General features: G+C 32.9%; 4 protein-coding genes and 1 long non-coding RNA gene across 6 annotated transcripts; 2 read left to right on the forward strand and 3 right to left on the reverse strand.

The window, feature by feature from the left end:
• The first annotated feature begins 575 nt into the window (after positions 1-575).
• Positions 576-3,589, forward strand: LOC111012900 (uncharacterized). Its single transcript, XM_022287205.2, has 7 exons — positions 576-1,184; positions 1,910-1,987; positions 2,113-2,147; positions 2,274-2,329; positions 2,787-2,885; positions 3,121-3,211; positions 3,321-3,589. Exons 1-6 carry the CDS (start codon positions 789-791, stop codon positions 3,177-3,179), a joined length of 723 nt encoding a protein of 240 aa, XP_022142897.1. The 5' UTR covers positions 576-788; the 3' UTR covers positions 3,180-3,211; positions 3,321-3,589.
• LOC148208487 (uncharacterized) lies at positions 3,447-4,970 on the reverse strand. Its single transcript, XR_015788516.1, has 4 exons — positions 4,782-4,970; positions 4,310-4,380; positions 3,910-3,990; positions 3,447-3,688 (listed from the first exon to the last, which is right to left on the reverse strand). It is a non-coding gene; the product is annotated as an uncharacterized LOC148208487 (long non-coding RNA).
• Positions 4,971-6,739: 1,769 nt separating this feature from the next.
• On the reverse strand, positions 6,740-8,455 carry LOC111012775 (uncharacterized). Its single transcript, XM_022287036.2, has 2 exons — positions 8,204-8,455; positions 6,740-7,275 (listed from the first exon to the last, which is right to left on the reverse strand). The coding sequence occupies exons 1-2, from the start codon at positions 8,352-8,354 to the stop codon at positions 6,980-6,982; spliced, it is 447 nt and encodes a 148-aa protein (XP_022142728.1). The 5' UTR covers positions 8,355-8,455; the 3' UTR covers positions 6,740-6,979.
• Positions 8,456-10,765: 2,310 nt separating this feature from the next.
• LOC111012803 (monodehydroascorbate reductase) lies at positions 10,766-13,749 on the reverse strand. Of its 2 annotated transcripts, none has more exons than XM_022287072.2 (2): positions 13,625-13,749; positions 10,766-12,569 (listed from the first exon to the last, which is right to left on the reverse strand). In XM_022287072.2, exons 1-2 carry the CDS (start codon positions 13,715-13,717, stop codon positions 10,890-10,892), a joined length of 1,773 nt encoding a protein of 590 aa, XP_022142764.2. In that variant the 5' UTR covers positions 13,718-13,749; the 3' UTR covers positions 10,766-10,889. The 2 variants fall into 2 exon arrangements, with proteins under 2 accessions (XP_022142764.2, XP_022142765.1); XM_022287073.2 differs by having other exon boundaries at positions 10,766-12,627; positions 13,625-13,711.
• A 7,206-nt stretch (positions 13,750-20,955) lies between these two features.
• LOC111012867 (cotton fiber-like protein (DUF761)) lies at positions 20,956-22,763 on the forward strand. The gene is made up of 2 exons (XM_088118162.1): positions 20,956-21,738; positions 22,096-22,763. The coding sequence occupies exons 1-2, from the start codon at positions 21,096-21,098 to the stop codon at positions 22,503-22,505; spliced, it is 1,053 nt and encodes a 350-aa protein (XP_087974288.1). The 5' UTR covers positions 20,956-21,095; the 3' UTR covers positions 22,506-22,763.
• The last annotated feature ends 430 nt before the right edge of the window (positions 22,764-23,193 follow it).

Here is a 23,193-nt window from a genome sequence, read left to right on the forward strand (position 1 = left end):
TATTGATTCTGGTAAATTTTCAGTTAAGGTCGAATTTTAAAATATGATTTCAACTAGATTTTTGAATTAAAAGGAGATTTTGGTTAAAGATTACAAGATCTAATTTGAATGGATTCTATTGAATACACTCTTTTTCTTCCCTATAATTGAGTCGTCGAACAAGAGGGTACATCTATATAGTATCGGTTCATTTATGTACGTCTCATCTCTATTGGAATATCACATGCCTAATAGGTTCTACTTATTCGTCCTTGAACACATGTCCGAAATTTGAACAACATTACATATAAATTTATCCCTTCTCATCGTCTGTAAATATGGCAAAATTTCAAAATAACAGCGCTCTCCCAAGTGAGCTATGTCCACTTTGTTGCCAAGTATTGAATAAGTAAATTACATAATAAAAACTAGAAAATTAAGAAGCGCCATTTCTGGAATTAAACTGGATTTAGCAGTCACACTGTTGCTTTTTTATCTAAAAACTTTTTTAACTTTCTAAAGATCTTAGTAATCAGATTCACCGTCGTGTTTAACTACAGATATTATCTCCGAATTCCAACCTCATTTTGTTTCTGTACATGGAATGGACCAACAAGAGCCACTGGATAACGAGGCAGCCGTATACGGAACAGCAAAGAAATACGCCCACCTCACTCTCACACCAGATAATCCACCATGAATTTCTTCTGGAGAGACAATTGGGTTCCGGGGTAATCCGCACGAGAGATTAGATTTTGATCAAAACCCATTAAGAAAAAGCTGATTCGTGACATTTCTTTAATTCCCAAATGACAAGTATCATCAGATTCTCTACCTTCAACATCCTGCACGATCATTTCTGCAAGAAGCCCACCAGATTCAGTCCTCTTCCGGCTCGTAAGGTTGGCTTCTGCAATCGTAATGGGTTCCGCTTGAGGGCTTACGGATGGAGATTGACATTTCTGGGCGGGAGTTGTGGTAACGAAGGGATTTTTGGAAAGGATTTAGGGTTTAAGGGAAGGAGAGGGTTAATTGTGGCAAGGTTTAATCAGGGTTTTGGGTTTAACGGTGGCGGCGGTGGTGGCGGTGGAGACGATGGGGCAACCGCAAGGATTTTGGGTAATATTGCTTTGGCTGTTGGGTTAACTTATCTTTCGGTAACAGGGCAGCTTGGCTGGGTTTTGGATGCCATTGTTTCCATTTGGGTATGTATTTCTATTTTGCTTCTTAAGTATCTCATGAATGAGTTATTTCTATTTGGAAAATGGAGTCGAATATGATTGATTTGCTGCATCTTGTATTGTGCTGTTCTGATTTTACTGATTCTTAGGATTACCCTGCTTTCTAACGTGCTTCTAGAGCCCCCTTATGAACTGAGAGCATTTGAATGGTGATATAATCCCTGTTCAATGTTCATGTGGCCGTTCCTCTCAAGAAGGAACTTATAGCAATGTTTGGAAGTGCTCATGGATGATTCCGAATTGGGATTCCCCTTCTCTTCTCAAAGAAATATCTGCGAGGTTTTTCATTTTCTTGAGGTTTTCCAATGTTTTCTTGGTTTCTAGTAGGGGTTGTCGAGTCGTGTATGATGGAAGAGGTGCTTTCACACCCTCCGTTTTCGTATTAGAGGGCGGTCTCTTTAGCTGAGGGTGTTCTCCGCTATCATTTTTGGCTTGAGAAAAATAGGAGAACTTTTGGTACTTTGGGAAGAGTTTTGGAGGGTGGCTGACTTCAATGCCTCCTTTTAGGTGTTTACTATGAAATTCTTTTGTAATTGATCATTTATCTTTGATCCTTGAGAAGTCTCTTAGTGTAATTTTGTTTTAGCTTTTGGGCTCTGTTAACCTCAAACTTGAGAAAGAGATTGCAGATGAATTTTTCTTTTTCTTCTGTGAGCTTTGGTTTGATCTGATAAGATATGTCTGTTCAGCTTGTTGCAGTTCTCGTACCAATTGTCGGAGTGGCCGCTTTTATCTGGTGGGCGGGACGAGATATAGTCCAAGGCACTGTATGGCTTGCTATATTTTGCCTTTTCAATCTAAAATCTTGAGCTTATGCAACTTCATATCAACAGCATTTGCTGGATCAGTTTTCCAAGTACATTAGTTTACACTTCATATTTTGCATTTGCAGTGCCCTAACTGTGGAAATGATTTTCAAATATTCAAGTAAGAGCTCATAAAAGAACTCATCTAAGTTCGACCTTGTTCATCGAGGTTTCTCAATCGTTTCATCCTATTTTTCGGTTTGGATTGGTAGCTGATGTACACACTTGACTTTCTTTCATTTTGCAGATCAACTCTCAATGAAGAGCTGCAACTGTGCCCTTTCTGTAGCCAACCTTTCTCTGGTAAACCCCAAGTTCTTAAATATCCTAAATATAAAGTTCCTAAATTCTTATCTTTTTCAAAACCGTTGCGTCGATTATCAACTCACAGCCGTATGGTTCATAAGCAATTCTTGCAGACCGTTTACTTCCTTTGGTTTATAAACTATTTTTAGCATTTCCTAATCTGTTTACCATGGTTAATCATCATGGGATGGCTCAAGTCAATGAGGGCCAATGTAAATAGCAAAAGACTTACCGGGAATAAGTTCAAATCATGGTGGTCACTACCTAGGATTTAATATCCTACGAGTTTCCTTGTTAACCAAATGTAGTAGGGTCAGGCGGTCAAAAAAAAAAAATGTTTATCATGATTCAGTTTGTTTCTTTTTTCATTCTTTTCCTTCTAGAACATTGAATACTTGCTTCGAGTGGAACTCTAATTCATTTGTGTCTATTAATTCTTCCTCTTCTAATTCAGTGGTAGATGACAAGTTTGTGAGGGATTCTGTGAAGTTCTCCAACAAAACTTCTTCCACCTTTGGACAGGCTTTCAGTAACTTCACTTCTCCTAAAAAAGGTAATCGTGGCTGGAATCCCGCTCGACATGAAATATTTAGTAGTTTCATAACTACTACACTTCACTGGTCGTGTTCTTGTATCTCATTTTTAAGAAACATTGTATGCAAATCTAAAAGTAAAACTAAATTCTGGTCTGGTTTCCAACTTTTCAAATACATAAATGAAAATATTCTTTTATCATTTTCAACTAATAAAATGCATAATATATATTTGTTTAAATCTTGTGATTGTAGGGAAGGAAACCTCTGCAGCAGTGGTTGACATAGAAGCAGAAGTAAAAGATGTAGACTGAAGTCTTACCGAGTTACTGGCCGTTTCACTCTGGTTCGTGATTTCGACTTCGTCGACCGAGTCTATTCGGGTGGAAATTATTAATCTAAGTTTTAGAATATGAATAGAAGCATTTCAATGTCATTTCTTGTCTAAATTTCAGGAAGCATACCTCAGAAGGCCAACTAATATTGGGAAGAATCAGTTGGTTCAATTGGCTTTGCCAGTTTAAAGTAAGTTTTGACACTGCAAATCTTTGTATATTTGTGTTATCTTTCATAGCCAGAAATTTCCAATTCTGAAACAACTGTGCCTCCACTTTGCATACCTTTTTTTTTTATATATACAAATATGTCTTATGTACAATCTTTACTCTGTAACTTATCAAGACTAATGGACTAGAACATGAACTACTCTACTTGTTTTCCTCCACATATCGGAAAAGAGACGATTCTGGATTGTTTTATTTTTAGATACTTCCAGGAATGGTCTCGAAAACTTGAGAGATTAGCGTGCTCCACCTCCAACTTTCTGCAGGAGAGAACAGAGGCAAGTTAGAGCGCCCATGTGTATGGCATTTAGCAGTAATCTGAAAAATAGAACACCATTGATGTTGTCGGAACAGAACACATTTTCTGCAAACATGTTGGAACTTTACCGATCTTCATCGCGTAGCTAGTAGCTCCTAAAGCTAATAATCACATCCAATCAATGTTGATCTCAATATCCAATTATCCATAAAGAAGCCATACCTCTTCCTTCTTGCCTCTGGTGAAGAACTCGTAGCCCCCATAAAGAACTAAACCCCCTCCAGTCAAAGACACAGTCACAAACTGGAAAATGTACATATATCTTTAGTAAGATGTGCAGTGATTCTCAAAGACAATGCAAGTATTCTCCATGTGTCTAATAATTATTTCGAAAATATTTCGAACGGCTGATTAATATCTTTAACATGTATTTGGTGACACGTGGTGAAACAAGTGTTAGAGTGTCCGACACGTGTTAGACATGCAAACTAAACAGTTCGTGCTTCGTAGAAAGATACGAATTAATCAGAGTTCAAGTGACATGAGTAGAATGAGTAACTAGCATTTGAAATTTAAACAGGGACGGATGATACTCAATTTCAAAAACTAAAAAAATGCTCACATGTTCTCTTTTCCATTTGGTTGGATTAAGAGGATCCTCCCAAAAGTTCACCTTCGGGGATCCATGATGTTCTGCAAGATTACAAAAGCAGAACAAGCAAATTACTCGCAGATTCAATTCAAGTTCATCAATTACTTCACCACGAGAGTTTGATAACCAGATATGGCCAACATTTAAACATGATGAATCAGAAGTTCATGAAGCTGCTTGAATTTAGAAAAACTCATTCCGAGTTTGAATTCACAAAAATGAATAGGTTATAAAAATCAGTTTATGTAACTTGTGTTAAATTCATAATATGGGATAAACATAGCAATCTCAGATACTATTGTAAACTTCGAATTACACGAGTCTAATTAGTGAGCGAATCATCCCTAAATGATCCAGTTTAGGCGCGAATTGCTCATCAGTTAGGGAAGGAGTAACGAGATAAGAAACAAACTATGAACATAGAAAGAGCGGGAGGAAATACCGCCACCGCCGGCGAGACCGCGGTTTAGGGTTAGAGAGGCGATTTGAGGCGTAGAAACTGATTTGTGAGAGGAAACCATACGGCGAGCCGCGGCCGTCCACACCGCCATAGTTCGGTGCTCTGCTCTTCGAGATTGTGCCCACAGAAGAGAGGACGGAAGCTTCCAGCGTCCAATATTCAGAAATTTGGTTGTATTTATAGGTTTACGATCTTCATTTTGTTTTTTAAAGTATTTATTTTCTGTTTTTTACCACCGACAACTAATTAATTTTTATAAACCGTTTCTATTTTGCATTTCTCTCAATATTTAACGGCTGCGAGCCAAGTATTTCAATTCTGATTCAGGGAAAAACAAAATAAGAAAAGAAAAAGTACTTTTTGAAAATTAAATATGGCCTACATTTTAAAAATGTTTATGAAAATTATATAATAAAACAAATAAAAGTATAGGTGAAAGTAATCTTTCTAAATCAAATTTTAAAATAGACTGTTTTTAGTTTTTAATTTTTAAAATTTTAACTTATAGAGACACTATAGCTATCCTCTATATATTTTTTTTTGGTTTGTTATTTACCTTTTAAAACTGTTTTCAAAATTTGTTTATCCTTAAGAATGATAAGTAACATGGCAAAAAATTTGAGGAATAAAAAGGCATAAATTTTTAAAATAAAAATGTTATCCAATGGTGCCTAAATAACTTTCTTAATTGATTCCTTCCAAAGTTTATTGTCAATATCTCAATTTCTGGAGATGTCAATGAAAATATAGACAAAATACCAATCTAATGGATATTTTTAGAAAAAATATAAAATCTAAAAATTAGGGGATTTAGACAGTTAGTTAAAGTCAAATTGGGTAGTTGATTTTTTTTTTTTTATAGAAACGTTGATTAATATTTTGATTGATTATATGATGAATAGATATCCTTATCCAAATTTATCAAATCAAATGTCTGAATTTTAAAGCGAATTTACATGATTTTTTATGGGCCACTGAAGTTTGTCATGCGTCTTTGGATAAAGTTTTAAAATAATGTAAATAAAATAAAATAAAAATTTTAAGTAAGGTAGATTTAAAAAAAAAAATCCTAAAAAAATTGCAGTTTATACCCAGTTATCCTACTTATAAATTTTAATAGGTAACATTATTTAAATTTGTTTAAAAAAGAAAATAATTTCAATATAATATTTGTACTAAAAAAGAAAAGAAAAAAAATGATATAATAGAGACTTGAACTCAGGACCTTCAAACTAAAAAGTAGGGTAACCATCACTGTACCAAAGTGATAATTTTATACCACTTAGGTATAAGAGACGACATGCTAGAATTAGAAAAAAAAAACGCACACACATGACGCCATGCAACTCAAAAACCATGAAGTGGCATAGGTCGAGACAACCTATAATTTTCCAAACCTTATTCCTAGAAATAGTTTAGAGGTGGATATATATTTGGAATAAGTTTGAATTAAAACATTATTAAAATAAAAAATCCATTCACTATTTGTCACCATATTTTTGTTACTAGTTTCAAAACTACATCAAATTTTATTTTTTAAGAAAATATATTTTTTTTTAAAAAAAAATCCCCATCCTTCTTAGGTAGTAGCAAAGCAATTAATAACATAGATTTGGTAAACATAAATTTGGTAGATGCTCAAAATTGGTCACTCATATCTGCATTTATCGTCCTATCAAGACCCAAGTTACAAATTCTATTCATCTCTTTTCTATTGCGCCTTTTTTTTTCTCTTTTTTTTTTCTCTTTTTCTTCTGAAGTACAAGTAGGGTGAGAAAATTCGAACCCATCGAGAGAGAAGTGTTAATTAAGCTATGTTGGCTATTCTTATTTTATAATCCTGAGTAACTTTTTCTATTTGTTAAAAAGGATAGCAGCAAATTACACACTAATTCTCGTGCACAATGTTAAATCATATTTCCGAGTCTCAAAATAGTTAGTTTGACACCAATGTGACATATTTTATCTCATATACCGATGTTTTAAGAGAACAGGCGAGGGATTTGTATGCAACTTGCTAAGAACACCATCCATGTAAATATTGGATGAATAGCTTTAGACATGATCAAAAGTATCAAGCTAACTTTTACATCAAACAACTCTATCTACAGCTTACATACCTTTCTCAAGAAAGGCATCCATTATTCTTGCTTTGCTACAACGGCGATGAACCCGATTCTCTACAGTCGAGAACGGATGAAGATCCTTTTCTTGTCATTTTGCACTGTATTGGCCGATCCTTTGGCGCCTTCTCCTGGAAACTTCTTCAGAGGTTCAGAGCCATAAACGATATTTGCAGATGTACAATGGTGTTGCTTCATTTTATTCTTGCGTTCCTCTGCTTCCTCCATCTCTGCCTGCATCTTCTTATCCATCACTAGTTTAAGCTCTTCTGGTTTTTTATCATTTAAAGAGGATGAATGGGGTATATCCTTCAATCCTCCCTGCCAAATAATCTTATGCACTTTATTCTTACCTACATCACTCAAGCACGAGAAGAACCCGAAAATGAGAAACAAAAACTCAGGATTCTGTAAGCAGAAGTTACATAAACAACCAGGAGGTTGATCATTTCAGCCAGGAAAATATTGCAATGCAAAGACATGAAAGAAAGCAGATAAACAGTACAAAACTAATGTTTTTTCTCTGTTTTAATGAGTACATTGTCTTTTAGACAGAACCAACTAAAAGGGCAGCAACTTATCAACATATAGGGGTGTAAGCAGGTTGATTTGGGTTTATTCTTGTCCAAAACCAACGTCGAACCATCCCCGTCAGTACAAGAAGAATTAAAAAATCGAAATTCTTGCACATAATCTAAAACTTGCATAATGAGCTACCAGAAGATCTCATGCTTTTTTACACTCCCATTGCATATCAGAATCCAACATAAATACCTAACCTAGAACTTGCATAATAAAAACCTTCGACATTTGGGTGTCTGTACAAAGGAAAAACTGAATCGATAAAAGGGGAATTCAAAACTTGATGCTTGTCTTGGAGCTGCTGGACGAAAAGTTAGCATTCGGGCCAAGCAAAATTCAAATGCTTAATTTGATTTATAAAATAATGATACTTAACATATGCTGATGCAATATGCAAACTTCAATTTTCTTCCACCAATATTCCTAATCGAATACAAAAGAAACATACTCTCAAATGCATCGATTTCCCATGGTGCAGCGGGGAGGGAAGGAATCCAATCTTTCAGAAGAAAATTTGAAGATCTATACAAAATATTAGGGCTATTGAAGACGATGCTGGATCATAACCAGTATGCATTGGGGATCAGGGTTCGTAAATACTCATAGGGTTTTCGACGTAAATGAAAAATTGAAATCATAAAAAGCTTCGTAAATGATCTGTGGGTGTGTGTATGTGAGGAAGAGAGAGGAAAAGCGAACCGGTGGCGGCCATGAGAGAGTTAAAGATGGTGGAGTCCACGGCGAACTTGCCAACACCGGTGAGAAATTGGATGATCTTCATCCGCAGGTCAGGGTGGTGGAAGCCGTCTTTCAGAGTACGACTACGGCGGTGTCCGGCGACGTCAGCCATTTATCAACCGGGGGCGGGCAGAAATATCGGGCTCCGATCGTCCGTTCGGGAACTACTAAGGCGGTGGCCGGTCGTAGTAACTAGTAAGTATATCACGAAAATGCAAATCGAAGAACCATTCGTTTAGGCCACGTGGCACGATTTGATGCGTTAAGTTTACCAAAAAAAAAAAAGAAGAGAGATATTTAGAAAAGCAATTAGATAAAAATAACAGTTCTTTTTATGCTTATTCAGTTTTATCACGGTTGAAAGGAAGTATATTAGAGTTAATAGCCCAACTCTTAAAAGGACGCTGCAACTCAGTCATAAGTTTGAATCTCTACTTTTGCATATATTTTATATTTAACATTGTTCGATTATCTATGTAAATTTGAACTTTTAAACTTTTGTTGTTAATTTGTTGAAAGTATTTTTATCTCGAAATCAAAAATTAAAATAAAAAGGTACAATTTTGATCTTAAAGATTGGTCTATTTTGCATTTTGGTTAGTGGGCGAGGTCTCAAAGAATTGTCTTGAAAGTTTAAGAAATAAAATAGAATAAGTATAAAATTTTATTAGCCAAAATATAGTTTAAACAACAAATTTATAAATGTCAACGTGAGCCTAACTAAAGTGGTTAGAATATGTATGTTTTTTAATTTTAAGATTTGTGCCTAATAGGTTTGTAAAAACTTTAAAAAATATCTAATAGATCTCTAAATTTTCAATATTGTGTCTAATAGATCGATGAACTTTTCCATCCTTTTCAAATTCACCAACTTACAAAACACTTAATTGAAAGTTCAAGATTCTAATAGATAAAAAAAAATTCAATTTTATGTCGGATGGATTCATTAATTTTAAACATGTTGAATATGTCACGAACTTATTTAACATAAAATTAAAAGTCCAATAACCTATTAGATACATTTTAAAGTTTAAAATGTATTAGACACAGATCTAAAGATTCATAAATTAAACTTGTCATTTAATCTAAAATAAAATATTTTAGTTAAAAATAATTTGAAACTAACAAAAGAAACATATACATTATCATTATTAATTATTATTATTATTTGGTTTAGATTTTATTTTGGTCTTCTGAACTTAAACATTAACTTTCTTTTTATTCCATTTTGGGTAAATTACACAACCCACCCCTAAAGTATGGTAGTTGTTGCAATTATACCCCTAAACTTTCAATGGTAAAAAATAAACCCTCAAACTTTGATAAGTGAAAAAATTGAACCCTTCAATATTGAGTTGTAGAAAATAAACCATCAAATTTTCATAAGTGGTGAAATTGCACCCGTAAATATTTTTAATAGTAAAAATAAAGCCCTTAAACTTTAAAAAAATACATCTATTTTAGTCTGTTTCTCTCCATAAACCCTTTAAATGAGTATTAGAGGGAAAATCAAAACTAAATATTGAAATCCAGATTGTGTTTAACACAAATTCTCTTAACGAATACTGAAGTATAGGAATACCCATAAAATTTCACCTCTTCAATTGAGAAACAGATTCGGTTTACCCCAACATTTGTCTCACCCACTCTCTTTGTAATTTTTTACTTGTGTAATTGAAAACGTTGAGGGTTTATGATTTTGTTTTCCTGGAATTTTGTTGCACTCCCAAGAAAACAAAATTCTTAATACTTCGCCATTGAATCAATCTCTATTGTGATTATCTCCCAACTTACAAGTTTTCCACAATTTCCATTTCTACCAGATTAAATGACAAAAATCAATTATGGGAGACTGAGAGAGAAAATAGAGATTTGAAGGAAATAAGAGTAAAACAGATGTATTTTTTTTTTGTAAGTTTAAGGGTGCAATTTTATCATTCATAAAAGTTTGAGGGTTTATTTTTTACTGCTAAATGTTCCAGGTTCAATTTTTTCACTTATCAAAGTTTGAGGGTTTAATTTTTACAATTAAAAGTTTAGGGGTATAATTGCAACCACCATAATTTAGGGGTGATTTGTGCAATTTACCCTCCATTTTTGTCCAAGAACTTTTAAATGGCTACTTTTGGTTGTTAGGATTTTAAAGAATAATTATTTTAGCTCTCATCTTTATTTTATTTTTAACAAATTAATAATATAGTTTTGAGTATGTATACCGACATGTTAATACCAACGTACATGCAAACTATAATAGTTTAAGCATATTGGATAAGTAAATATTAGATAGTGAGATAATATAGAAAGAATAAAATAATTATTTTTTAAAAAAAAATTAAAGAACTAAAATGGACATCATAAAATTATAAGGGTCAAAATAAATTAATACTTCAAAGTTCGAGGGTTAAAATAGATATTTTGAGAATTCAATAACCAAAATAAAACAAACTTAAAAGTTCAGGTACCAAGATGAGATGAGAGGTAAAGCTCCACTTATTATTGTATTATTTTGGAATAGAAAAAGAATAAAACACAAAAAGAAATAAAAGTTGAAATTACCAACACACCCATGTTTGAAAAAACCAAGAGAAGAAATTACAAGTATTTGCAAATGCTGAAGATAAATAGATGTTGGTTTGAGATGTTTAGTTTAGAGACTATTTATTTGGAGTTGGAAATCCCAAAAGTTGAAAGCAAAAGAAAGACCTTTCTCTTTCAATTCTTCCAAATCCCCAACTCTTGGCTGAATCCATGCCAAATTGGCAATGGCCTTGTTTTCTTCAACACTCCCCCCTTCTAAGAATACTCCCATTATTTTCCCATCTTTGATCCAATAACACCCAAATTTTCGCTCTTTCGCTGCTCCCCGATTTCTGTCTCCGAACAGCACCGACGTTTCCCCGACGTTGTCGCCATAAAACTGCCACGAGAGGTCGAAAGCTCGCGAGTAGAAGTAGGGAAGGTAGTCATATTCTTCAACAACCTTCTGATCCTGTGCTATGATCACCTCCACAGCTTTCACTGCTGATTTTCTTGCATGATCAACATGCTCAACTCTTCTCATCTCTTTGTAAATCTTCATTGGGAAACAAGCTACGTCGCCTATCGCATACACATCGTCGATGCTTGTTTTGAAGAACCCGTCCGTCTTGATCCCTCCTCTGTCCATCTCAATCTGCCCCTTGAATAGCTCTGTCACAGGTCTTGCTCCAACCCCAACTACAACAATGTCAGCTTCTAGCTCCATCCCATTTTTGAGCTTCACCCTCTTTACCTCTCCGTTTGAATCAGCCTCGAGCTCGATTACCGACGTTCTTTTGATGATTTTGATCCTTTTCGACTCGTAGTACGCCTCGTAGAATTCGGCTATCTCTTTCGTGAACAGCCGGGGCAGGCACCACGCCTCAGGATACACCATTGTGACACTCAAATTGTTGAGCCTAATGGCTGCTGCAACTTCAAGTCCAATGTATCCACCTCCAACTATCACTGCTTTCCCTTTTCTTTTTGCTTTCATTGCTTCAACAATTTTCTCAGCATCATTCAAATCTCTAAAATACAACACATTCTTGGATTCATCCCCTTTTACACCAAAATCCCCAAGTCTGATCCCAGCTGAGCCAGTTGCAATTACCAAAGTCTCAAACTTGAAAATTCTCCCATCTTCACTTGTGAGAGTTTTTGAAGCAAGGGCTGCCTTTACTATCTTTGTGTTGAGGATCAATTCCACCCCTTTCTCCTCATACCAACTGGGATCCAATCTCTCCCCTCCACTCCCTACACACACATGGAACTGTGGAAGCCTCGCCGCGTTCTTTGGAAACAGATATCCCTTGCTGAGCGCGGGACGCTCGTATGGTGCCACGGACTCGCCCGAGATGATCCCAAGCTCGCCTGGGTTCACGCCTTTTCTTACAAACTCCCTGGCTGCATATCCTGCTGCCACTCCCCCTCCAAGAATCACATATTTGAAGTTTTTGCCTAAGTAGATGTTCCCTTCTTCGAGCAACTCTTTTGCCTCATTGATCTTCTCTCCAACTAGCCTTCCATAAAGATAAACAGAAACCGAGAGGCCCTGCCAGTTTCTTACTGATCTTTCGATGTCTTCGACTTCATCGATCAATATGTCTACTTTCTTCTGCCATTTGTCGTTGCTTCCTTTCGAAGAACTTTGTTCGGTTTTTTCTAATTGGGTGTTTAGATCTCTTGATAGATTTTTTAGGAGTAGCAAGTTTTGTTGAAAGTTTCTGTAGTAGTTCAAACTTTTGTCAACTCTGCTCCAAATGCTTGCCAGTTTTGAACTAATGAACTGCCCCATATTCCTCTCTCCCTACAATAATGTGCAAGAGAGACGCTTCTCTTTGGTTGAGTTCAAACTTCTCAATTGACTTAATAAAATTTAATCAAGAAGATATTAAAGGATCAAATTTGTGATTTAATGAGGTAGGATTTATGATTGATACTTTTATCTTCTTATTTAATCTACTTGTTATAGATGTCACAAACAAATCTAATATTTCATCGTGTATAGGCATGACTCGTGAGGGACTGTGTTGAAAATTACAATTTAAAAGATTATATTTACTCTAATCCGAGACTTTGATTTCTTTTGGTATTAGAGAGATTTAACAATAATCATGATTATTTTCAGTCAACGTAAGCATAGTTGGGTGGTAATTGACATTTATTTCTTCTCTTGAGGTTGGAGAGTTTTTCCTCCCTCAAATTTATTGTACTAAAAAATAAAAAATCACGATTTCAAAAAATTAACCATAGATGAGGGATTCAACCTCTACTTTCAAAGGAGGAACAACATATCTTAACCGTACGGTTTGAAAGATTTGATTTTTAGCTATAATATATTAAATATTACTAATTTTAAGTTATAATTCTTTTTAGTACACTTTTAAGTTACAATTGATATTAGATAATTTATTAACATTCATTTATTCACTTATATCAAATTAATTGATTAAAAAAATAAAACTCTCACTCACAAATAAACAAAGACGTTTAATTCTCAAACATTGATTGTTCCTGCATATCCCAAACATAAATATTTAATACTCCAGACATTTAAACTATCCCAAATATTGATCTCAGATATTTAATATCCATCCATACCCATGAAACAAGACCTACAATCCAAGAAGTCATCAGAACATTTATTATCAAAAAAAAAAATTACTAAATTTATCATAGTATGTCAACTTAAGTTTCCAAGAGTTAACGGTGACTTAGATATCAAAGTTTTAAATAACAACAAAAAAAAAATTATCTCTATAAACTTGCTTTTTAAATTTGAATTATACTTTTGGGTATCGTTCGAACTAACATGGAACACGGAGTAATTTAGGAAAAGAAAGAGTAGGAAAACAACAGTACCTGTGTTTTGACTTGAAGATTAAAAAGTTTGCAGAAGAGAGAGGCAAGAAAATGTGTGATTTTATTGAGAGGAAAAAATACAGTACACAACATCTGATGACATAAACTTTGCCTCTTTTTATAAGCTAAGACAATTAAGTGAAAGAGGAATAAAAGATGAAGAAAGGTATCAAAATGAATTGTGAAGAAGGAAAGAATGTAGTTGGTAACAGCTAAAGAAGCAGGTGCTCATCCTTTATTTCTAGCTAGAGATTTTTTTATTTATTTTCCTTCAACAGAAATTTTCATGTATAATAATGTAGCAAAGCCATGGGCCCATGACAATGGCATGTTGATTAAAGAAGGGGAAAAAAAGGAACATTCTTCCATGGTTTTGTAAAATGTGATGGTTTTGTCAAGGTTTCGATTTTACATACGGCGATAAAGTTAACCGGTGTGGATAGAAATTTCAAAATGAAATATAGGATGGTATATATCAAATTCCCCTTGACCACCCCACCCTCCCTATCCAATCATAATCACAAAATAAAAAATCTTTTCATAAAACTACAAAATTAAAAAAAAAAAATAGTTGGTTGCTAAACTTTTATGGACATTTGAAATTTGACAGAAATGATTTCAAATTCTAAGATTTCAAAAGATAGAAATGATATTGAATTCTTAATTGCGTCTGAAACCAGATTAATTTGAAATCGTTGAAATTAAAATTTATTGTTTGGATGCTCACGAGAAATGAAAATGTTTAAAATTTTACTGTTATGCCCTTACCATTTTGTGTGATATCATATAAATAAATAATAATAATATAATGTTATAATATGAAATAGTAATCTCAATTAATTTAATAATTTAAAACTTGTCAATTAAATTAAAAAACAAAAAAAACTAATAAATTTCTCTCTTGAAATATATATTTTGTGAATTATTTTAAATCTAAACCTACATTGTAACTGAACAAACTTAGACCACAATCCAACATTATCTTTTCTTTTTTCATTTATTTTCCTTTTTATTTTCATGCTCATTCTTTTGTTTTTCAAAATAATACTTACACTAATAAAATTGTTAAAAAAAAGAGCAAAAAATAGTAAAAAAAAAAAAGTAATGAGAGATTTTAAAGGTAAACTACCGATCTATTTGCAAATTTATTTGGAATTGAATTTTTTTTACCCAAATTAGTGATAAAAATTGAAATAAAAGGAGCAGAACTAATTGAAAACATTACAAAGCAAAACATAAAATTAATTTATATTTTGACTAAAAAGTAATCCTTAAAGATGTAAGGAGAAAGGAGGCAAAAGAGAAAATAGTACGCAATTTGTGTAAAAAAAAAATAAAGGTGGAGTGATTACTGTTTTTAAAAAAATGAAAAATCTATTTTTTATCTATTTTATAGGATAAATTTGGAATTTGCTACTTTTAATTCTAAATCCTTCCAAATCCAACGTATTTGTAACGATTTTTTTTTTTTTTTGACAAACCTTATTTCAAATTCTATTATGATTTTAAATTTCTTCTTTTTCTTTGCTAACCCAACAAGAGAAATGATTTTAAAATCATTGTGATTTGCAAATCCTTGCAAAATAGTTTTTATCGAGAAAAATGACTATTTTATTAAAATGTGTTAGTAAATGACGCGATTTTACTATTTAAGCCATACACTAAGAAGAGAAATCTTGGGGGCACTTGTGGGACAAAAATCAGATTCTTCTCGTGTTCACAAACGCTCATAGTTATCTTCTCCCAAACAATTTTTTCTTTTTTCAATAGAGAAGTTTAGAACTTAAAAGCTGAAGAATTATTTTTTTACGGTGAAAAAAATACACAATAAAGAATTATAATTTTAAAAATCATCAGATTCTTGAAGGGTTGTTTTTATTAAAGATCCACATTAAAAATAATAATAAGAGACTGGACAAGGGGTTATAATATAAGTGGGTTATCTTATTCCTAATTAACTTTTAGATAGAACCACATGAATTACTGATAGATAAATATTTTTTATACTATCTGTTTTGCAAACTAATTATTATAAAAATAAAATTTCTATTGTTTTCAATTTAGAAATCTATTTCTGTAGATATAATTTTTTTATGTATTTCCCCGTATAATTTGAGAATGCAACCCATTTAAATCAAAGTTTACTTCAAAAAAATATATATAAATATCCCTTCTTTTTTTTATTATTCAAGTCGACGGCCTTTGACTTTTTTGTTCCTAAACCTATTAACATTAAAAATACGTGAAAACAATAAAATATTTTCTATTTCTTTTTTTAAAGCTACTTGGTAAAAATCATCCTACTAACCAAATTATATATATCAAAAAATTACATTTCCGTTTCTAAATAAAAAAAGATAAGAAAAAAAAAACTATTTTGAACACTTTTCTAATCTAAATTTGGGGAGATACATTCGTTTCTAAATAAATAAAAAAAAAAAAGATAAAAAAACTACTTTTGAACACTTTATCTAACCTGACCATCATCTCATTATATTTAGTTGAGACACGTATAAGCTCACCTTAAACACACTATATATATACACACACCTACCATTAAATGTGGATATATAAACTAGCTAACTTTTTTTTTATTAAAACAATATCGTCATTTTGACTTCATTCCCATGAAAAAGAAACCTAAAAATTTCCAAATAAAACCACCCTAACACCATTCAAATTCCAACAGAAGAAGCCAAGAAGATGGCTTTCTCCTTCTCTCCCCAAAATGAAACATTCATAGCCATAAAATAACAAACCAAAAAAATAAAAAAACCCATACATATAAAAGAGCGCTTTGCCTTTTGGACCATATGTTTTAAGTTTAATTTTGCGTATAGAGTTAATTTGTTTTAAAATTTCAAATAAAAATCTCACAAATAAGTATTTTTAGGTATATGGAAAAAAGAAGACGTGTGTGTTCAAGAATTTCACAAGGCTTTGTCTCTGTGGGCCTCTTTTGTCGGTTGGCAATCGACAATGACTTTGCTAAACAACATCTCTTCTCTGGTGTGTCGTGTGCGACTCAACTCTAAGTACTTATATTTGGATGGTCATCTCAAATATATGTGTTATTGTTTTGAAAATGGGTTTTTGTTTTTTCTTAATATTCGTACTATTTATTGTGATTAATAATCTATTAAATTTATTGTGTATATTGAAATTACTATCCCTAAATTTCGATCTATTTTGTCTTTAAACATAGATTTATTTGTGAAAACACATGAGAGGAAAAAAAAACTTTTAAAATAACAACCAAATAAATTGCCATGGAGTGAAGACCTAAACTTTTGGCTCCACCAAATATCCATACGGTACAACGTTGAACGTATTGAAATCTTTTAATTTTTCTAAAAACTCGCTAGTAAATTAACTATATTGTTTTGCAATATAAAACTTAGAAATAACTCTCTTAAAGACTAATCATTATGAAAATAACTCTCTTTAATCAAGAAGGTTAAATGAGCATAGCTAAATAGTTTAAACGTGTATATACTTTTCCTAATGTAGAAAATTGGAATTAACATCCCATAAATTGGTTGAATTAAAAAAAAAAAAAGAATTATTAAGTGAAGGACTCATTCAAGTTCACTACAAGAGATAAAGATTTTTTCCTGATGCTTCAAGACATCAGAAAAACTTTAAAATTGTCGGGATTAACTTTTCTTGACAAAATATTTGTGTTCAAATTTTGATATTTAATTTAACCAAAACAAAACTTGAGTCAAAATTAACCCACTCAATTAATTAAAAAAATCTTTTTTTAAAAAAAATTAGAATGATATTTTAAGAATCTGATAAGTATTCCGTTTTTCATTTTTTATCTTTCATAGCCAATTCTTTTTTTTTTTTGTTTTCAAGTGTTTTTGAAATTTTAACTTTCTAAAACACAAACAAGTCGTTTTTTAAAATTCCTTTTGATAAAAAATTTATTCTGACATATTTCTTTCTAACAAATTTCTTTTTTCTTTCTAAAAAATTATCTTTCTCTTTCTAAAAAATTTCTTTCCTCTTTCTAAAAAATTTATCTCTTTCTAAAATTTTTGTTTTAAATATTATTACTTTTATCTCTCCAAAACTTTCATCTTTATACATTTTTATTTCTTTATTTTTTTTCTAATATATACTCTCATTTTTCTCTTTCTAAAATATTTAGTATTTTTTCAAACTTTTCTCTCTCCCAAATTTTGAATTTTATAATTTTTTGTAATATATTTTTTCTATAGTAAATATATCTCCCACTTTTCTTTATGTAATTTTTTTCTATTTCAATTTTCTTCGTGTGTAACTTCTCTCTTTATATTATTATTTTTCTCTAGCAAATATATGTCAGACTTTTCTTTCCCTATCCTTTTTCTATTTTAAATTTCTCTCTTTATATTATTATTTTTCTCTAACAAAATATATATCAGATTTTTTGTTGTCTAAATTTTTTTCTCAATGTAGATTTTTTTGCTCTTTCTAATTTTCTTCCCTTTCTCTAACCTATCTTTTGCTCAACTTCACTTTCTATAAAATTTTCTCTTAAATTGTTACCTTTTCTCTGGCTAAATTTTTTTTATCTTACTTTTTTCTCTAAATGTTTTTATTTTTCCAAATTTACTCTCTCTAAAATTTATCTTAAAAAAATTTCTTTTTTATCCATTTTGAATGATTAATATTTAGTTTTTTAACTTTTTACTAAATTATGAATCAAATATTAAATATCTTTTTAAACTGATTATTTATACTAGTAAATAATAAATTTTCAAAAAAATAGATATAATTTATATATATTTATTACTCTTTTATTTTTTAAATACTAAAAATAATTATTAAATTGATAATTTTTCCAGTGAAAGATCTTCGTCCCAAATAATGATTCTTCGACCTAGACTTCGATTTCAAAATTGAAGAATAGGGTGGAGACGGTGACCAAAATTTTTGCAAGGGGATGAGGAGGGTATCCTCGACTCCTGCCCCACCCCATTGTCATCTCTACTTTACATAAATTTTCTCTATCTAACATATCTCTTCTCAACTTCTAACTTAAAAATAATAATAATAATAATAAATGATTATCGGTTTTATTTTCAATTTTCTAAAAACAAAAATAGAAAACATTACCAAACATGTTAGGAACTCCACATCGAAAAGACGATCAAGAAACTTAATAAATTTTATAATATACATTGTTTATGTAAGGAATTGCACAACGTCAAATTTGATCTAACTAGAATCAGGTCCTTGCTCCGACCTGAAACTCTAAGGGAAGACCTGCACAAGAGGGCAAATTCTCCGATGTTGAAGTCGGTAAGCAATTCGGACTCAATATTAAGTTCGAGGAGAAATTCGATACCTGATGATGAAATGAGACCCTCTATTTATAGGTTTAGGTTACGACAGGCGGTTACCCTGGTTGAATTGGAAATCGGACATGTCGGGTTCAAGCAGGTCGAACTTGGACACATACCAGAAATGATGACTTGATCCTTGGAGAGAATGGCTGAAGTCTTCCACCTCGGAGGGATCCGAGGCAGAACTGTGTGTACAATGTTCTTTGGGTCGCTTCCCAGTAGCGAATTGTTGTCCTCCACGTGGCTATCCGATTTCTTCTCCCAAACATATATAGACTACTCCTGAATAAAATATCTTAATTTTTTTTAGTACTACACATGTGAGCGTGAGAAATCAAAATTACAACTTCTTTATTGGAGATATATGCCAATTAAAACTGAGCTATTCTATATACTAGCTTGGGTCGTCTTAGGTGGCAAAGGGTTTGAACATTTGGATAAGTTTTTGGAGAATATTGTGGTAGGAGTAATTAATGTAGATTCTTTTACAAATTTATTCTAAGAAAAAAAAAGAATAATGTGTGGGAAGGGGAGAAGTCGGTTTGTTGTGAAGCGAAAGCGTGATTGGCACGTGGGAGACCAGGAGGACCCACCACCCAATGGATCGGCCTTCACGTTCCCCTTCCTTCTATTCCTCCGAAATTAACGGTCATATTTTTCAATAAATATAGCCGTTGGGAACTAACTCTCCATCTTTTCAAATATTTAAATATTCCTCTCCCACTACACTACAATGAGATTGTACTTGCACACAAAGAAAAAACTCTAGTTAGATTTTTTTAGAACAAAAAAACTCTAATTAGATTGATTTGTAATTTAATCGATAAATTATATAGATCTTAGCAATACTAATATAGGTGAGATGCATTTCATATATATATTTATGTATTATTGTAATTTTATTTCACAAGAAAAAAATATTGGAATTATAAGAGATACTTTATGCACTAATATTATTTGGATGAGCAATTTTTAATTGTATAATTGAATCTTATTCAACATTATAATATTTAGTTATAATAAATAAATTACAATATTAAGTATATTATTTCATTATAGTATTATATAAAGAATCACACGTTTTTTTCTATGGCAAACACGTACAATCAAATTGATGGGTAGATTAGTAATTTGATATATATTATGAAAAATTGTCAAATTGAATCTTATTAAACATTATAATTTTTAGTTATAACAAATAAATTACAATATTAAGTGTATTATTTAATTATAGTATTTATCCAAAGAATCAGACGTTTTTTTTTATTGGTAAAAACGTACAAACAAATTGATGGATGTGTAGATTAGCAATTTGATATATATTATGATTCAATATGCTGAACTCAAATATATATAGCAATTGTTTCAATTTAATAAAGGTAACATTCAATAGTTATTAAATAATGCTTAAATAATTATGAAATTGTTTTTGTTAAAGAAGTACACGAGATACTTATTAAATAAATTTTTTTTTAGTACAAAGAGTGGCCAATATGGAAACCTAATAAACTCTCAACCCTCTCGATGTCACGTCCTATTTGAAATCAATTTTTATTTTTTTATATAACATGTGGTGTGGTTTTTTTAGATACATCTGAAGAGAAAATTCGAAATCACGACTATTCAATTGTATGTAAGTATCTTAACCAACTATGTTCTGATGGGTTATTTAGAACTCTTTCTTTATAAAAAGATTTAAACGGCAAGAATTTATCTTAAATGGTCCTCAAACCAATTTATAGTGAAAAATATATTTTGTATCATTATTTATTGTAAATATCAATAGTAATTTTAATTTTGCATAAGAAAATTAATCTTTATAAGTCATTCTCAAGAAATAGATCATTTTACTTCCTTTTTTCTTTAAAGAAGGCTATCTTTCTGCAATAAAATTATTTTGCTAGAAATAAAAAGGGAAATAAAATGATTTGAGAAAAATTTGGCATGTGGCCAAACACGGCACAAGCTCTCTCTATATATAAAAAGGCTATTTGCAGAAAAGCCCTCATCGAGAAACAGAAGAAGAAGGGAAAAAAAAGCTCTGGCCGCGCCCCACCGGCAGGAATCTCAGCTAAAGCAAAGCAAAGCCATTACAGAGGTAAGATTCTATTCTAATACTTCACCGGAATTTCGCCATGCCGATTCTCTCTCCCAGCTCCAACTACCAATGGATCCTCTCCCTCAAGATCATCCTGATCTCCACCGGAGTTCTGTCCATGGCTGTGTTTCTCAAGCTCTCTCTTCCTCTGCTCACTGATTTCCTCCTCTCTGAAATCCCTACCATCTGGACCTGTTTCGTCTCCTGGTTAAGACCTCCTTACCTCTACTTGATTATCAATTGCATAATCATCAGTATTCTCGCCTCTTCTAAGCTCCAGCAGAAGCTGGACGGTGATGGATCGCCCGCTCCTCCGCCGGTCGCTAAGATCTCCTCTGACTATGTGGTGTATAGCGGTGGCGACATTTCGAATGGATACAGTTACAGTGCGAATCAGAACGTGGTGACGAAGATTTCGGACCTTCGAATCGACGAATCGAACGGTGTGTACGGGCGGATGAGTGTAGAACCTCAACCTAGGGTTTCGGAGATACAGATGAAAGGGGAGAATGATGGTTTGATTGTGATGAAAGCCGCTGATGAGGCTGCCACACCGAGACCGATAACCAACGCTCTGCACAGGAAGGATTCCGTCGGGCTATTGTTTTCGAATGAGAAGGAGAAACCGCCGGTTTCTTCAAGAATCGGTCAAAGAAAATCCGTAAAAGCCAGTCCCGAAGGTTCGCTCTCTCTCTCTTTTTCTCTGTTCATTTCGTCATTCGAATCGATTCTACCAAATGTGTGAATTAGATAGATAAAATCCGGCAGTTTCAGTGAATCGCGCCGGCGAAGTTCGCCGGAGCCAAGAACACGGCAACGGAATGGAAATTCCGGGGGGGGGGGGGTGGGTTTTCCTTTGGAAAAGTTGTCAGAAGGTCGGTCGAGCAAGAACCACATTTTTACTGCCATTAAATTAAATTAAAATTAAATGGTCCCAACTCCCAACGGAACCAAGTTTCTGTTCGGAATGACGAAACTACCCTTCAAAAAGTTTTTAAACCCCAATGGCAGAAGTGTAATTAAATTGAAATGTGCAGGGAAGCCGTTGGGAGTTTCGAAGCCGAAGCGGCACGACACGCTGGAGAGCACGTGGAGGACGATAACGGACGGGAGGTCGATGCCGTTAACGAGGCACTTAAGGAAGTCTGACACGTGGGACTCGCACGGGCGAAGAGCCGGCGCCGGCGCCGTCGCGGTGGACCCGGCGACTCCGCCGTCGAAGATGATGAAGAAGTCGGAGACGTTCAACGACCGGAGCGGCGGGAAGGCGTCGCTGAGCCCGTCGCCCGGCGGCTCGGGGAGGCTCCGGAGAGAAGCGTCGCTGACTCAGGATGAGTTGAACCGGCGAGTCGAGGCGTTCATCAAGAAGTTCAACGACGAGATGAGGCTGCAGAGGCAGGAGTCGCTGAAGCAGTACCAGGACATGATGGGCCGTGGAGCCCACTAGGTTAGTGAACTTTTGGGCCCAGAAAGTTCTTCAAGGGCTTTGGCCCATTTAATTGTTTTGTCGAGGAAATTGAACCGCATTTCCTTTTTCTTCTTCTTTTTTTTTTTCAAATTTATAAATAGACAGGTTATATTAGGATTTCATTTTTTTTTTTTTGGTTTTAATTTAGTGTTTTAGATTCCTGAAGTTTTGGTACACATTTGAACTTGGTGTTGGTTTTAGCTGATGTTTATATTAAAAATTAAATGTCTTTTTTAAGTTGATGTTGGATTGCATAAGGTAAGGTCAGCATTGATGTCACTAATAATTATTCACTTCTGATATTTATTTTGTTTGTGTTATTTTCTTATAAAAAATCATCAATTTTGAATGTAGTTCTGGTTGACCTCGTTTCATTTCAATTCTTCAAATTTGGCTTTTGAGTCGGAACTTATATATATTGATGATTAATATTTACTTATTTATTACAAAAATACTTGCATAAAAATTAAGATGAAGTTTACCATTCTAATAATCTGAAGTTATGTTGATAAGATTAGATGATTAAGAGAGTGTTTGAAAAGAGAGTAAAAGATTCAAAATGTAAAATTATAAAAATAGAAATTGTTAACAAAGGTTACTGTATCTAATTTATCAAACATAAATAAAATGATTTTTCATAAACTAAAACAAATCCACTTTTTTTTTT

Source organism: Momordica charantia (genome assembly GCF_013281855.1).
Source record: "Momordica charantia cultivar OHB3-1 chromosome 10 unlocalized genomic scaffold, Mcharantia_2.0 BLBB01000010.1, whole genome shotgun sequence".
In the NCBI taxonomy this organism is placed as follows: Eukaryota; Viridiplantae; Streptophyta; class Magnoliopsida; order Cucurbitales; family Cucurbitaceae; genus Momordica; species Momordica charantia.